General features: G+C 42.4%; 2 protein-coding genes across 26 annotated transcripts in view; one reads left to right on the top strand and one right to left on the bottom strand.

Annotated features, from left to right (window-relative positions):
- FRMD6 (FERM domain containing 6) overlaps window positions 1-17493 on the bottom strand; it is a 249928-nt gene that overhangs the window by 77191 nt on the left and 155244 nt on the right. For 10 of the 24 annotated variants that reach the window (XM_077941008.1, XM_077941012.1, XM_077941004.1 and 7 more), the window contains exon 1: window positions 2768-2856. The exons of 2 other annotated variants lie outside the window; for them this stretch is intronic. The gene's annotated coding sequence lies outside the window, so the exon portion shown is untranslated. Of the gene's footprint in view, window positions 1-514; window positions 610-1980; window positions 2691-2767; window positions 2857-17493 lie in introns of those variants that run through there. 12 more of the 24 variants (XM_077941006.1, XM_077941010.1, XM_077941022.1 and 9 more) reach the window with 5 other exon arrangements.
- Window positions 2655-16834, top strand: LOC144330256 (uncharacterized). Of its 2 annotated transcripts, none has more exons than XM_077941029.1 (2): window positions 2655-3548; window positions 15942-16834. In XM_077941029.1, the coding sequence occupies exon 1, from the start codon at window positions 2723-2725 to the stop codon at window positions 3176-3178; it is 456 nt and encodes a 151-aa protein (XP_077797155.1). In that variant the 5' UTR covers window positions 2655-2722; the 3' UTR covers window positions 3179-3548; window positions 15942-16834. The 2 variants fall into 2 exon arrangements, with proteins under 2 accessions (XP_077797155.1, XP_077797154.1); XM_077941028.1 differs by having other exon boundaries at window positions 15938-16834.

Below are 17493 nucleotides of genomic sequence, written 5' to 3'. Positions count from 1 at the left end.
TGCCATCTGGGATCCAGGCAGTCCCATCAACAAAAGGGAAAACTTGTTGAGATCATCCAAATCTAAAATTCACATACATTTTTACATCTGGACTGAATTAATCTTTTCTTGGTACTGGCTTTCATGTAATAAAATAATTGTTTGCAGGTTTTATTTTTCTTAAAAAAAAAAAAAAAAACCCACAACTTTAGAAATCAAAATGTGCAACATTCAAATCGAAAACTGCAAAGAATTTCTTTATCATAAAAGTTAGTTGTGAGACAGGACTCATTTACACTCAACTCTGAACCTGACAGCTCAGTCAAAAACAATTCTGTTTGAAACTTTCATTCCAAGCATCTGCCACAAAAAGCTATGCAGTCTATTACATCATAAGTTCAGAAAGCCAAAAGCTTTATAAGTATAGTTAAATGTGGAAACAAAATCCAAAAACTAGAAAAAAGACCCCCCCTCCATTTCAGCTAACCTAGTTGAGTAACAATTTTTTTAAGAATTTGTAACTAAAAACTGTTACCTAGCACATTGGCATTTTGCTTTCAAAAGCAGCGTCTTCATTCAGGCCCATGCTGTTTTCAGGCATTTTCCTGTAGAGCCAGGAGCATCATAAATCTGTAAATTCAAATTATGTACTTAAAACTAGCAGCTTACCCTTCTTGCCCCCAAAAAGGAGATACTGGAAATAGGAAAGATTTCCTGCCCCTTAAAATGTCTTGAGTACTGCAAGAACTGCTGATTACTGTAGCCCATCAGTGTCAGATCTCAGAGATTCTTGCAAGCAACTCAAAGGGGGGAAAATTAGTTCATATTACAGTCTTTCTGGAGAAGATGTCCTGCAGATAACATGATATTAGATATCCCCCGGGGGATCCTTTTCATCTAATAATCCTACTAAATGTCCACTTTAATATGAAATATGAATCCAATATGTTTACAAACATACTGGGAAAAGTATTCAAATGCCAGCTGTCTCACATTGTGAAGTATTTTCATTTTTAACATAAAACGTTTATTTCTCAAAGCCACACCTGAGAAAATGATTAGGTGCTGTTAAGTTTTATACTACAAAGGACATCAGCAAAGGCATCTGTTTTCCTGCCTCTCTTCTGGTCTTCTCCCCTCCCCCACTCTCCATCCTGCAGGCCATTTGTAGGTCCTGGTTGTTAAAATTTCTACAATAGTCTCATAATGCTCTAAATTCTAAAAAACAAACAAACAAACAAAAAAACTTCTCATCCTTTAACACTGCTGAACCTAAATTCATGCACTGCTCTAAGAAGGAAACCCAAAAGTCACAAGCCTCTTTAATGACAGATGTATTACGGAAAATTTTCCCCACAAAGTTTTGATGCTGTGAAATATCAACTCCCTGAAATCACAGAAAGGAAATGACTTACATTCTTGGAAAATGAAGCCACTAGCAGCTTTCTCCAACAGCATTTTCTAAACCCCAAACTACACCCTGCGGCAAGAGGGAGTATTTCGTGCAAAAACTAAATTTAAATAGATGCTTATAAAACCCATAAACAAACATTGCCCGGTCCCAGAGAAGAACAGAAGGGAATCATACTCGGAAAGTCCAGCGAGATACTTTTTCTCCACATTCAGAAATGCTGGAGAGCACAGGCTGGAAGTCAGAAGCAACCTGAGAACGCTTGCTGAAGTTTTCCTTCCCTGCTGTGAGCAATGCACAGCTCCTGAGGGAAAAACTGGCAAAAGAGATTTTGCTTAAAAAATAAAAATGAAAAGGGTGTTAAGGGGGAAAACGAGCTAATATTTCTTTGGACACTAGCTACACAACTGCACGGCCTAAAAATTTGCCAGCTTTCAACTTTAAAATACACTTATTTTGACATTTTCCCATCTATTCGTGCCTTTTAAGAAAACGCCCGCACCATTAGGCTATGCTGTCCCAGGACTCGAGGTGTTGTTCTAATCCCTGTAGACTTTACATTTACACGGGTGGACACCAGCTGTCCATACCTGACAGTGCCTGGCCCTTCCGGAGCCGAATCCCATTCGCCTGGGGCTCCGCCAGCGCACCGCAAGCTCCTCCAGAAACCCAAATTCTGCAGGCCGCGCCCCCAACTCGTATCTCACCCAGGCCCCAGTCTGGCGCCGATCTGCCCCAGCTCAACCTCCGGCTCCGCCGACTGGGCACTTCCTGGGACTCCGGGCAGACCCTGCGCTCGGGTGCCTTCCCGCAGCCGAGCTGTCCGGCCTCTGCGCGCGCACAACAGGCTGCACGGCGCAGCCCCCGGGAGCGCGGGACTCGGGTGCTGGTCCCGGCGCCCAGCCACAGCGACACTGACCTGGGCGCCGGGGCCCGCCAGGGAGCTCTGTGATCCGGGGACCTCCGCGATGCAGAGGACCAGGCGCGGCGCACGGAGCCCAGGCGCGCAGTCCGCAGCCGGGACCAGCCTCCCGCCCCCGCCGCTGAAGCAGCCCCGAGCTCCACGCCTCCCCCGCTGCCAGGCTCGGCTGCCCTAGGGCCTCGTCCGCCTGTCCCGGAGTGGACGAGCTCCGACTCGCGGAAAAGCGACCTTCCCGCCGGTGCCCGACACCCAGAGCTAAGGGAGCGAGAAGAAAACGAAGAAAGAGGCGGAGAGTGGGGCCACTGCCTTCGCTGGGACTCGCGACTTCCAGAAACCCTCCCGAAACCCCGTCCCGCCGCCGCCCCGCCGGCAGGGGGCACAGCGGGCGTCCGGGGCGCGGCGGCTGGGCGATGGGGAGAGCGGAAAGGGCCCAGACACCGGGTTCTTGCTCGTACCTCGGAGAAAGTATTGAGCACCAGGCGTTGGGCTCTGTGGTCAGCCCCCTGAGTCTTCCTGCCGGCGCCGAGCCTGTCCCGCTCCTCTCAGCCCCTTGGCCCCGCCAGCCAGAGAAGCACTCCGCGTCCGCCCCGCCCCCCTCCCACGCCTCCCGCCTGCCCCGCCCCCTGAAGCACCGCCCCCTGAGACCCCGCCCCCGGCCCGCCCTAACTGGCCGCGGAGACAGCCGAGCCGCGGGAGCTGAGCGCCGAGCTAGCGACCGTACAGGGAGCGCCCGTCCGCCCCGCCCTGGACCCAACCAAGCGTCCCGTGGAGGGGTGCGGCCACTTGGGGGCAGGAGAAAACGGAGTAAGCCACCCTTCTGGGCACCCAGGAAGCGAGGCGAGCCTCAGGTGGACGCGGTGGTGTAGACCACGACGATCAGGGCCGTTCCCCGTGCTGTGGAGACGGAGGTGCGAGGGGACCCCGGCGGCTCCCCACCTTATGCCGAATGGCCCTCTCCGCCGCCGGCTCGGCTCCCTCGGGGCGCTCCCTCCGGAGCCGAGGCGGGCTGGCCGGGGGCGGCTGTTTGGCCTGAGCGTCTTCTTACTGAAGCGGATCGCCGGAGGGGAGGCCATTCCGAGAGGAGGCGATCCCCAGCAGAGGAGGCTTCGTGAATCCCACAGCCACCTGCCCACCCGCCACTCGGGACGCCGCGCCTCGTGGGTTTCACGCTGGATGGAGGGGCGCCGCCGAGGAGGCCCAGCCTCCCCCGCTAATTCTACCTCTCCAGTTCCTCAGGTAGACACAGCCTCTGTCTGCTGTGGTTTTAGTGCCCGTGGCCCCTCAGAAATTATTTTTGTCCCCTCCCGCTAGTGGCTTTGGGGGATGGAGGGCTAGAGATGCAAAGGGCCAGTGGAAGATTTTTTTATAGCACTAAGAATCAAGCCAGGAGATGGAGGTTTCATTGCCACTTCGGGGTCTGAGGAGGGGACGAGCTGCACCTCTCCAGTCAGTCTGCGCCCACCAGGACCTGCTGCTGGGGACCGCAGACGAAAGGAGAGACACCCAGCACCTGGCCCCTAGTCCCGCAGGGCGTCAGTCTCCTGGCCTTCTGCCTTTCAAGGCTTCCTCTGACTTTGCTGACCCAGTGACCCCTGGCCACGGGTGGCAAAACGCCCTCACTGAGCCCTTCGCTAAAGGAGTGAGGGGGTTTATTTGTCTGGCTTTGAAAATGGGATGAGGAGACAAGAAAACAGGACCTGAGAAAGGACACTATCCAAAATCTGATGCTCTCAGAAGTCAACTTTAAAACTGCCCTGCTCTTTTCATCCAAAGATGAATATGTGAAGCCAGCTGTTACTGGTTGAAAGTGTGCCTCTTGTTTGCATGGCAAAGGAATTCAGTTTTGTGTTCATTTACAGCTGAAGCTCTCTTGAAATAATTGCCTCAGTCACAACTTTTACATTTTGGGAACCATACCATTAGAACTGAATATTAGGAACTATGATCTTTTGTCTTTTCACAATTGACAATATATTCAGAACTTATTTCTGATAAAGCTGGGCAGTTTCTAAGGATACTGTACTTATGATTTAAAGTCATGACTCCATTATGGAAAAGAGAACAAGAAATATGTTTCAATGACTGCCTTTTAAATTAGTTGTACTCCAGCATTTTGGGAGGCCGAGGTGACAGGATCATTTGAGGCCAGGAGTTCAAGACAGCCTGCCAGACCTTGTTTCTACTAAAAATAAAAAATAAATAAATGTTCCGGGCCTGGTGGCCCATGCCTGTAGTCCCAGCTAGTCACGAGGCTGAGGTGGGAGGATGGCTTGGGCCTAGGAGGTTGAGGCCACAGTGAACTGTGATTACACCACAGGACTCCAGCCTGGGTGACAGAGTGAGACCCTGTCTGAAAAAGAAAGAAAAAAAAAATTGAGTTGTACTTAGTGTACTAAAATTAAAAATTGGATAACAATAGTTGAGGACAGTGTAGGCATTTAAAAGTAGAGGATTTCACTTTTTACTCATTTTTGTCTTTTATATGCATCAGAATGAGTGCATATTGAGTACTACTTGGTAAGGTCTTAAATTAATTTGATATCTACTGAGATAATCCAGCATTTCATGTGTAAAGATACGTTAGATAATAATATATCACTATCTTGGAAAACAGTTCCTAAATCTGATTTATTTTCAGGTTTCATGAATCAAAATCTAACAGATAAGCAACAACGTATTGGTAGGCTGTGAAACATTGCTGCAAATATAATTAGGTAAAACAAAGAGCAAAATATTTTGAACAGTTTAAAAAAAAAAAGTATGTTTAAATTAGTTGTACTCCAGCACTCTGGGAGGCTGAGGTGACAGGATTGTTTGAGGCCAGGAGTTCAAGACCTGGCTTATTGTCCAGAATTAGATTGTAGGAAAATTCACTATGTGAATATTTTCTGAATCATAATGATGATATTAACAGTACAAATACCATTTTAAACAGAGACTCAAAATATTTTGTAAACTAAGTATTTTAAACTCTTAAAATCAGGTATGTAAACTCCTGTAACATCATCGAATTCTGAAAGGACTGATATGGAAAGTAATACATAATCTAGTAAAGATGGAAGGGGAGCTGAGAAAGCATGTGTTGTTTTGGATATTATCACAGGAAACATTTTTCTGTGCTTATTACAATAAATGCAACTTTGTGGGTAATAATTCAAAGTTATATTTTTGTTCTTAATGTTGGGATGTTTTATTTTCACTGATACGGTGTTTTTCTAAATATGGGACATTGCCTACCAGGGAAACATTACTGTAAACACATCCTAAACAATTACTTTCCCCATGGCATTTAAATATTAACACAACTCTACATTTTTGCTTTTGTTTTTCTTAGGAAAAGGTTATTCACTCTATGAATTTATTGGGTACTGCCATGCACCAGGCAAAGGGTTAGATTCAGAGATTCAAAAATAAAAATACTCCTTAATCTTATAGTAGATTGGGGAACAGACATGTGAGTTAACAGTTACAACATAGTGCATGCCATGGTAGAGATACACAGGAGGAATAATGAGAAGGCCTAGGGAGGGAGAGCATCAGACATCCCCTGTGAACTGAGAAGGGAAGGATGAACAGAAGTTTGCCTGAGAACAAGTTGGTTGAGACAGTGCTCTCAAACTTGCAAGCACACTGGAATTACCTAGAAACTTTCAAAAACTATTGATGCTTGTATCTCAGGCATATAATTTAATTGGTCTGTGGTATGGCTTGGGCTTTGGAATGTTCTAAATATCCCCAGGTTATTTTAAGTGTAGGCATATGGCAGAGGACACAGTGAACAAGCATACAGAGCCATGCCTTTAAAGCATGATGGCCATAGCCTTATTTTGAGAGGTATAAACATTGGTAGGTGGTATTTTACATTTTGGTGTAAAGAGCACAATAATATAGAAAATGAGATAAGAACTGCTGTAATTCACATTCCTTTACAGGTATTTTCTAGACACCAGGATAGTATGTTGACAAGATTAGCATATTAGAAGAAAAAAATAATTATTTTTTATCTTTTGTATAATTCAGGCTTATTGGCTGGGCGCAGTGGCTCATGCCTGTAATCCCAGCACTTTGGGAGGTGGAGGAGGGCAGATCACCTGAGGTCGGGAGTTTGAGACCAGCCTGACCAACATGGAGAAACCCCATCTCTACTAAAAATACAAAATTAGCCAGGCGTGGTGGTGCATGCCTGTAATCCCAGCTACTCAGGAGGCTGAGGCAGGAAAATCGCTTGAACCTGGGAAACGGAGGTTGCAGTGAGCCAAGATCGTGCCCTTGCACTCCAGCCTAGGCAACAAGAGCAAAACTCCATCTCAATAAATAAATAAATAAATAATAATAATAATAATAATAATTCAGGGTTATCCAGGATTCAGATATGTAACTTCTAGTCTAAGAGAGAAGTCAATAATTTAACATACTGGCTTTTAAAGAATAGTTTTCCAGAATTAAATACCGTTCATCATTCTGGCTGAAAGTCATAATAAAGAAATTAAGTTCATTTTTCTTTTTGGTAATTACTGAGATTCATTTTAAAAGCAAAACAAAAAGTACTTTAAACAAACAAAACAAATTTAATTAAGTCCTACTTTAAGGTTTTAGATGTCCCTGTAGCTAATGAAAGAAAATAATCTCACATGGAAACTTAAATAGTTTAGTGATAAAGTCCTGGTTTTCACTGCCTAACATTTAAAATGCTCTTTTTATTATTCTTAGCTAGTAAAAATAAAGTACCCAAAGAGACTTTAATGCTTATGAAAAGTCAGGAAAATTGATTATCATTCATTTAATCCAGCTGTCTAATTACCATACACGAGGAGCCCCTAACCAGGAATATGCATAATTATTTTTCAGAGGCAGCATAGCACGGGGCTTAATTTTATGTAGCAAGCTAACTCAAGAAGATTTACTTTTATACAATTTATAGAAATACAGAGTTGAAAAAATTAAATTCATTAAATTTTATTCTCCTGATCATCACATTTTGGGGAAAAAAATATGTAAAAGTAGAATAACTTGATTATCCAGGGTCAAAGTTTCATTTTAATACAGTTTACAGGGGATGTATTTAAAGAACTACTTTGTTTCCATTCTGTTGTGGCTTTAGTTTCACCACAAACATCACATTCCCATTCCTTGAGGGCTAGAATACTCCAGATGTAAGAAGAAAGGTTTGATAAGGCTGGAAGGGCCAGACCGGGCCCCTTGCTCTTGGGAAGGTGTTGCACAATGTAGGAGAGAGGGCCCATCTTAGAGAATTGCACTGGCGTCTTGGAGTTGAAAGGCATAGTGGCAAGGCAGTGCTAGGTTAAGGGATACTGCTACTAACTAAAATATAGTGGAGGAATTATGTATAAACATGGGATTGCTGCCTTATGCATGAGACTTTACCTTATACAGAAGACTGAGGATAGAAGAGCTCTAGTACAGAAAAATGTTGAGCAGAAGGGCAGGAAAGGGTGGATTCCCTACAATATGACACTTACTCATGTATTCTGTTTGTGTGAGTCTTAAAGGTTCCAGAGTAGCTTTGCAGCTCTGATTCTTTGGTTACTCACTGAAAACCTGGGGGAAAAAATGCCTACCCCAGAGTTGGGAGACAATTCCCTCCGCTCCCATTAGGATACGCTCCCATTAGGATACGTGAGAAGAAAGGAAGCAGCAATCTGTCTGGTAACAGACTAGTTACTCTTTGACTTATGCCTCAGGCACGCTCTGATTATCTGACATAATATTCTCAGAGGAGTCCTTTCAAACACTAGTGATAACATTATGGAGATCTTAGGCCACTGAGGTTCTCTTCTGTGATGGGTTTTCTTTTTTTTTTTTTTTTGAGATGGAGTCTCGCTGTGTCACCCAGGCTGGAGTGCAGTGGTGTGATCTTGGTTCACTGCAACCTCTGCCTCCTGGGTTCAAGTGGTTCTCCTGCCTCAGCCTCCCGAGTAGCCGGGACTACAGGCGCCCGCCACCACACCCAGCAAATTTTTTGTATTTTTAGTAGAGGTGGGGTTTCACTGTGTTAGCCAGGATGGTCTCGATCTCCTGACCTCATGATCCACCTGCCTGGGCCTCCCAAAGTGCTGGGATTACAGGCGTTGAGTCACTGCACCCGGCCTCTCTTCAGTCTTTTGTGATATCTTATCAACATGTGCCTAAGATATACTGAACTGGAACAGTGGGAGGGGTGAACATCCGTCTTTCAGAATATGCATGTACAGCCTGGCCAATGCTGGCTTTCTTGAGAATACCAACAAAAGTTCCACTGGCAATTTATGAAACCTGTCCATTCTGTTTTAATTTAGTTACCCTGGGTAGGTTATAAGCGTAACAAATGTACCTTTGAACTTGTTTTTGATTGCTTAAGAAAGAATCATGACAAATAAGGTATCCTAAGCCGAATGCGGTGGCTCATGCCTGTAATCTCAGCACTTTGGGAGGCCAAGGCAGGTGGATCGCTTGAGCCCAGGAGTTCGAGACCAGCCTGGATAACATAGTGAAACCCTATCTCTATTTAAAAAAAAAAAAATTAAAAATTAGCTGGGTGGGGTGGCTTGCACCTGCAGTCCCAGCTACTCCTCAGGAGGCTGAGGTAGAGGTTCACTTGAGCCCAGGAGGTCAAGGCTGCAGTCAGCTGTGATCACACCACTGCACTCAGCCTGAGCGACAGAGCAAGATACTGTCCAAGAAGGAAAAAAAAAAAGGCTTTCCTAGCTCTCGAATTACATGGGAAGTTCACCGAGGCTAAAGGACTTGGTGCAGCCTCCAGGGGACACCCTACCTGTCCATGGTGGTTGGGATTTGGTTATAAAACAAGGTCCTGATGTGCTAGCTATACTAACTGGTTGGATGAAAAGAAGACAGTACCTTGAAACACCTGACATTAGATCTCTGTTTCTCCTCTCACCTGATTCTAGGTTAGAAACAAAATCTGCATTCACTTTGGTTTGGCTTGGCTATGAAACCAAATGCCAGAAAATCTTAAGAAAGTTTTCTATAGGCAAGGTAGTGGTTAGATTGTTCTTTTTCAAAGGTATCCTAATAAATTATTCTATTAGCCTAAACAGACTTCTTATACTTTAGTTCTTCAAGGAAAGAACTCTGCTAATTAGACCATGGAGATTGAATTAGAAATTATGGATTGGAAGATTCATCTCAAAGGACCCCAGATTCAGATGTTTACTTTTGACATGTATGGAGAAAAGAAAGTACTGGCCAATAGCATTCTTAACTAGATTTAGCTTTGAAAGGAAGACTGGGGGCAGAGAAATACTCTCTCTTGTAAAAACATTTTTACATATTTGTTATTCCTATATAATTAAGCCAAACATTCCATGTGATTTCTTGAGCAGAAAAACAGAATCAGCATTATTAGTGATTTTCTATTCTGCAAATAGTCCATATTGGATCATTTTGACACACTTATACCCCAATTTAAAGGATAATGAGACACATTAATATATGATAGTTTTATGTACAATACAGAATATACAAATCAATGTAAAATATTACACATCACTTATTTTTTACTGTTTTTACTGTGATTTGTGAATCTGTTAACTGTCTCTCCTTTTAGAATTTAAGCTTCATGTGAGCACAGATCTAAAATCTCTCTAAGTGCTATGGCCCCATTTGTCTAGAACAGTATCTGACACATATTTGTTGAATGAATGAATCACATAAATTACACATAGAGATCGGTGGAGAGAGTGTGTGTGTGTGAGAGAGAGAGTATGTGTGTATGTGAGAGAGAGACAGATTGTGTGTGTGTGAGAGACAGAGTGTATATGTGTGTGTGTGTGTGTGTGAGAGAGAGAGGATGTGTGTGTGAAGGGCCAGATGCACTGAGATGAGAACAGAAAAGGATTAACATTTTTTGAGAAGCTTCTTGGCCAGATATCCCAGGTATTGATGAGAAATGATCTATCCCTTACGAAGACTTGGTTGATTTGAATGGGACGCCTTACGTCACTCAGTTCACATAATGTTTATTTTTTTCAAGTGTCAATATATGGTATAATCAAGATTCTATATCTATTGGTGTTCCTTATTATATATTTTATTTCTATTTTTAGCCTTCCCTTGTATTGATATCAGTGCATCTAATTCAAATTTGGGAAGGATTGCCTGTTTTTGATGTTCTGTGATGATGATTGAATAACAAACTGTAATTACTAATTTGGTCAATAAGAAGTCATTCAACTAAAGAGAAACTATTCTTAACTATACATCCTCCAGCTTTTCAAGATATTAAGAAGTTTATTAGCAGGATTTTACTAGAGTGGTTATTGTTGAATTCTTTGCTCACAAAACATTTTGATGAGATACACTTGGGAACAGAATAGTTTGAGTTGAACAAGAAAAAACGTGTGGCCTTGCCTCCATTTGCTCAGCCTCCACCACCTTCATGCAAGGTTTAACTGGGCCTTGTGTTTCCTGCAGCTGCTCCACCTCTGAACCTTTGGACTGGAAACTGCTCTATCCACCACATCTGCCATTTGTCCACCATCTCCCACTAGACTTTCAGTCCCCAAACCCTGCCCTGCTCTTTCAGTTTATTAGCTGTTTTTTGGCTTGACTTCTTTCTTTTTCAGTTTAATCCCTGAGTAGTCTCGTGTCCCAATCCCTTTGACCTTCTAATCCAGCTTTCTTAACAATCCCAAAATTCAGATCAACTCAATCATCCGTTTTCTTACATTTTGCTTTAAAGACATTGAAGAAGCCTAAAGAAAATTGAATAAATGAGTTGATTAGTCACATCACCAAGACAACAGTTTGGTCAGTGAAACACTCATAGCTGTTGGGTCAACTTTGTATTCATCCCTGTGTAGCTCTTTCCTTTTCATCACACAGTGACTGTTCACATGTTTATGGCTTTCCATAGGTTCCTCATCCCACTCTGAAATCTTGCCACTCTCAATGGTCAACCAAGCCTTACTCTTGCTGGTCACTGATCTGTGAGGTTTATATGTATTACCTTGTTGAATCTTCACAACAGCCCTTTGAGGAAGATATTATCCCTGGTTTACAGATGCCCAAGTTCTTAAAGAAAATAAGTGGTGATGCCTGGATCTGAACCCAGGAAATCTGACTCTAAGCTCATGCCCTTTGTCCCTAAACTGCCTTGCTTCTGGTACAGACTTGGTCAGGTATTTTCTCCCTAGAGCTTCAGTCCTTTCCACCTACAGATTTTTCCATATCTTCTAGGCCATTCTCTCCTGAATCTTCTCAGTTAATCTCCTCCTACCAAAGCTCTGTATCCCCTGCTCCCCTGGCTCTCTTAGAGCTTTCTCCATCATTGATTTCTTGATTCATTTAGCAGATACTTATTAAGTATTTATTGTGTACTAGGTCTTAGGAACAAAGGTAAACAAAACCTAATATCTAGTCCTGGAGCTTTACATTCAAATTATTACTCTAAAATATTTAACATCTCACCATGTCCTAGGCCCTCTTCCTCCTACAGAAATGCTGAAGTGACTGTATATTTCATACTACATCTAACACCACACCTGACAAGGCACCAGGAACGTGTTTGACAGAGGGACAAATAATTCCAGGTAAAGTAATCAAGGTTTGGAGGTTTGTTCTTAGTCTCTGGCCTCCTTTTATTTATTTGTTTAGGAGATGGAGCTTCACTCTTGTCACCCAGGATAGAGGGCAATGGCGAGGTCTCAGCTGACTGCAACCTCCACCTCCGGGTTCAAGCAATTCTCCTGCCTCAGCCTCCAAAGTAGCTGGCATTACAGGCATGCTCTGCCACGCCTGGCTAATTTTTGTATTATTAGTAGAGACAGCGTTTCACCATGTTGGCCAGGCTGGTCTCAAACTCCTGACCTCAGGTGATGCCCCCACCTTGGCCTCCCAAAGTGCTGGGATTACAAGCGTGAGCCACCATGCCCGACCTCTGGCCTCCTTTTTCTAAAAAGTAGCCCACTTCAGGTGTCAAAAACCCTGTCTTACTATGTTCCCTTCTGAGCAGACCCAGAAAGGTTCTGAAAACCAACCCTTTGCCATTAATGACTGACTAGTTGTACTTTCACTGAAATCCCACCAAAATTACCTCAAACTAGTACCTACAGTTTAAGCCTTTTAGTCTATGACTGTGAAACAAAAGGTGCATGGCCTTATTAATAAATTTTAGCATCTGTAAGGTGGGAGATAATCGTGAGACAAGGGAACCTTCAAAGCCATATTTTGTCACTTCTAGTGGCCCTTGAGTAGAGGGTATTTTGCCCCTAAAAGAACATTTGGCAGTGTCTGGAGGTATTTTTGGTGTCCCAGCTTCATGGGGGAAGTGGGGAGGATGGACAGTGCTACTGTAGGCTTCTAGCCGGCAGAGGCTGGGGATGCTGCTCAACATCCTACAACACAGGACAGAATCTCACAACAAAGAATTACTGCCCCGACTTGAAAGCCACTGATCAAAAGGGTGAACTTGACTGGAACATAGAGGGGCCCTTGTGAGTCAGGGCAGGTAGTATCTGGGGGGTGCTGGCTGAGCCTGCCAAGCATCTATTGAAAAGTTGCTGGAGGTGAAGGATCATGTCTTTGGGACCTAGAGAGTGAGATATTTGGACTCAGTTTCTGCCTCCACCCTTCCCCTCACTTTATTTGGATCTTCCCATAGCCCCAAGATGTTCAGTACACATTTTATCTCGTCCTAGATCACCTTCTTTTTTAGTATGTGGAGATTTTGAGTGGAAAGGTAAATAGGAGACTCTTTCTCAACAGAGGTAGGATCAGATTTATCTTAATCCCAATTAAACAATTGTGAAGACCCAGAAGAAAAAAGGTGGAAACCCAAGCTTTTCACTTAAGTTAATAGCAGTGAAGAATCAATTTATTGAACAAAAATTAAGTCCTAAAGGAGGAGAATAGGCCGGGCATGGTGGCTCACACCTGTAATCCCAGCACTTTGGGAGGCTGAGGCAAATGGATCACTTGAGGACAGGAGTTCAAGGCCAGCCTGGCCAACATAGGGAAACCCCCTCTCTACTAAAATAAATAAATAAATAAATGCAAAAAAATTAGCTGGGTGTGTTGGCATCATCTATAATCCCAGCTACTTGGAAGGATATTATCCTATAATCCCAGCTACTTGGGAGAACCTGGGAGGTGGAGGTTGCAGTGAGCTGAGATTATGCCACTGTACTCCAGCCTGGGCGACAGAGCAAGACTCTGTCAAAAAAGAAAAAAAAAAATGGAAAGCTATGTTAATAAAGTATAAACTCCAAAATTTAACCACAAGTTAGTGAATATTAGCTCTTACCATGGAAAGTTATAATAAATAATTTGCTAAATTTTATTTTTAAGTGGTTTAGTAGAAATGTATTTAATAGCTGGAACTATGTGTGTTTTAAACCATAGCTTTTTAAACAAATAGCTACTGCCAAATATGTAGAAGTAAACATTGAAATGATTATTAGGGCTATCAAGAATTGTTTGTATAAATCAAACCGATCAGATTCATATTGATTAAAGCCATTTTCTTATTTTTATACTTCTGTTGTTCATCACATCACTAGCATTTACAATAAAGAATATATAATTACAAATTCAAATATACTCAAATTCTCATGAAGGCAAAACCCAAGAAGAATAGTTGTAAACAGGGGATCATTAAGCACCTTTTTCAAATATTGCTTGATTTCCACTTAGACTTATTAGCTGATTGCTTTCAGAAAGTGGTTTCCAAACTTGGCAATGTATCAGTACCATTTAAGAATTGGTGACAGGGCCAGGAATCTCCAATTAAAATATCAGAAACAAGGTCCCAATGATTTTGATACCCATTCATGGCATATAGGTAGTTGCCCTGTTGATGCTTATACTAAAACAAGTTTTAAATGAAGAGGCCAGATCTAAAATATTTCTGAAATGTTTAATTTGAAGCCCCAAAATGCTTTAGGTATTGCAACTCTACCCCTATCTTCCAAGGAATAAAAATGTGGGGGGGAGGAATGTGGTAAAATGTGATTAGTAATCTTTTGTCACAATAAGGATATTGACATTAGTGCATCTAATTCAGACTGGGGAAGGACTGCCTGTTTTTAATTTTCTGGGATGTTAATGGAATAACTAAAACTAATTATTAATTTGGTCAATAAGAAGTCATTCAACTAAAGAAAGCACTGGAACCTACCAGTCTTAGTGAATGACATAATTGCATCTAGTCCCCAGAAACTTCTACATCAATCTAATAATGTATAAAGGAATCATATTCTTAATTAACATTTCCATAAATATGCTGAAGAGCAGCTCAGAGAAAATGGAATACAGACTGAACAGGGTATACAGGCATCCCAATCTCTACTCCTTCCCATTCGTAGCTTGCTCTTTTGATGCTGCCTTATGGACATCTCTATATTTTATGTATATAGAGGGACATATTTCATCTCCACTGTACTGACCTGCTCAGGGCTTTGGAAGGTAATGCCTCATAGATAAATACGAAGTTGCATTGATAGATACTGTTTTATTCTATGAATGACAAGTTCAAAAGGGTGGTTTCCAGGAATGCAATGCATTTGAAATAATCATTTAAAATAATGACAGCTGATCATTTATTGTTTACTGTGTGTTTTAGGTGCATGCCAAGTTTATTATCTAATTTAGTCATAACAGCAACCTCATGAAATAGGTACCATCATAATTCCTGTTTTACAAATAATGAAACCAGGAAACAGACAAATTACCCAAAGTTAGTAGCTTATTAATAGTGGAGTTCGTAGTAATTATTTTTGTGTGTGAACTCGGCAGAGAAGTATGTAAATAATTTTTTAAAGAAACAAAGGAAAAGAAAAGTCCCGTGGAAAAAAAATGGAAACACCTAGTTTTAATTTAAAAAAAAAAAAAAATCCTGACACTTGAAGTGTCCAGTTTCTCAGCAGAGAGGGGCTGATTTTCAGATAGCAAACTGTGTATCAGAAAACCAGGAGAGAACCCAAGATATGTCCCTGCTCAAACTGATTCAAACTTAGATATGTATATGGAATAGGAAGGGCTGGGAACAAAATTCTCAGCCCATTTCTAGTGGGTAGAACATTTAAAAATAATTATAAGGAATTATGTGAGGTCATTTGGCAAGAAGAGTCAATAGGGCAGTGTTGGATGACAGCTCCTCCATTCCAACAGTGTAAGCTCGACTGTGTCTTAAATTGATCAGACTAAAGGAAGAATGATCAAAGTTCTCAGTTAGGTTGCTACACCCCTCTATATTCCATCTGCAACTCAGCTTTTGTCCTTCAAGTTTCTCATTGCTTCATTTGAGCCATACACACACTATAAAGGAGAAAGTCGGACAATCCAGGTCACAAATGGGGAGCTGACTGGCAGTCCCCTGGAATCACCTTTGCCTTCAGTCCCTATCATTGCTGGAGCCAGGTTGTAAAATCTAGCAGGGACAAGAGGCTCATCTGTCAGCTGTGGCTCCGGGAGCAGTAGCCCAGCAGTAAGTGTCTCCAGGAGGAATGCGAACAATGCGGAACCACCCACATCTGGAGGCTCCCAGTCTCAATGGAGTAGTAGGGACAGAGTTACTGTTTGCACTGGGGATTGGGCACTATGCTGTCTTCTCTCACTCAGCTCATTACCCCTGGAAAGAATTTGGCAAACTTTTTTTTTTTTTAAAGACAGGGTCTTGCTCTGTCATCCAGGCTGGAATACAGTGGTGTGATCATAGCTCTCTGCAACCTCAAACTCCTGGACTCATGATCCTCCCACCTCAGCCTTCCAAGTAGTGACGACTACAGGCGCATGCCACCACACTCAGCTAATTATCAAGGTTCACTATGTTGTCCAGGCTGGTCCTGGTCTCGAACTCCTGGGCTGAAGCCATCCTTCTACCTTGGCCTCCCAAAGTGCTGGTATTACAGGCATGAGCCACCGCGCTTGGCAGACTTTATTTCTTAAAGATTGCCATGTTACTCAGCATCTTGGAGAACTCACAAATAAATGTCCCTGAGTTTCAAGACAAGCCAGCCATTAAAATCTTTTGGGGGGATCCAGAGAAGATGAGTTAAATTGGAATACATTTGAAAAACCTGATTTAGTTGGATTTATGGATCACAGTCATGAAAACATAAAGATATCAACTTGTTTTGTGAATTTAATCTTTATTCCTTACTTTTTTGCCCCCACTGTTTGTAATTCCTACTTTATGATGAAATCCTTGTGACTTGTTATGGGAATTAACTGGGGAAAATGTTTTCCTTGTTCTCCACTTCCTTTAAGTTTGTTTTTAGATACACTGCATTGCAAGTATGTGTGATACAGTAAAATGTTGCTAATTGTATCTGTGCTGATAACATGCCATTTGCTTTAGTTCTGTTTCCTACCCCCTCCCCCAACTATTCCTAGCCAGTGGTAGCACACTTGTTACTTCCAAATATATGTGTGTGTGTTTGTGTGTGTGTGTGCCTGTATCAACAGTGTGTTCCTAAAATTAAAGAATGACATATATTTGGCCTCATTTACATGCTAAATATGGGAGCATATAAATTAATTACAGAGTAAAATCAATTTTTCAAGGATTTTGATGTAATGGTTTTCATTTAAAATGTTTCTTCCTTTCCTTTGGTAGAATTTTCTGCCAATTATTTTAAAGAAAAATGAAGATTTATTTTTTAAATGTGAAATGCAATTTTTTTTCTTTTTTGAGACAGGGTCACGCTCTGTCACCCAGGCTGGAGTGCAGTGGCAGGATTACAACTCACTGCAGCCTTGACCTTCCGGGCTCAAACAATCCTCCCACTTCAGCCTCCCACGTAGTTGGAACCACAGGTGTATACCATCATGCCCAGCTTATTATTAGTATTATTATTATTATTATTATTATTTGTAGAGACAAGGTCTCCCTATGTTGCCCAGGCTGGTCTCAAACTCCTGGGCTCAAGCCATCCTTCCACCTCAACCTCCCAAAGTGCTGGGATTACAGGCATGAGCCACTGTGCTCAGCCTACAATTACGAATTAGTTAAAATGTTTATTAATGTGAGAAGATGTTTCAGAATGAATCTGGTCTTTTTTCTCTGCAGTGGCCTCACTCTTAACTTTTCTTTCTTAGCCCTCTTGGGAAAGGAGCTCCCTGCTTCTGCCCTCCTGTAACCCCTCTCATAGAGCTTAACGGGAACCTATAAACAACAACTGTGGCCCCGGGAAACAAGCACCTTACCTTGTAACAACGAAGA

The sequence above is a fragment of the Macaca mulatta genome, chromosome 7 (assembly GCF_049350105.2).
Source record: "Macaca mulatta isolate MMU2019108-1 chromosome 7, T2T-MMU8v2.0, whole genome shotgun sequence".
Classification (NCBI taxonomy): domain Eukaryota; kingdom Metazoa; phylum Chordata; class Mammalia; order Primates; family Cercopithecidae; genus Macaca; species Macaca mulatta.
The sequence above is the reverse complement of the archived record's forward strand: the minus strand, read 5'-3'. Positions and strand labels throughout refer to the sequence as shown.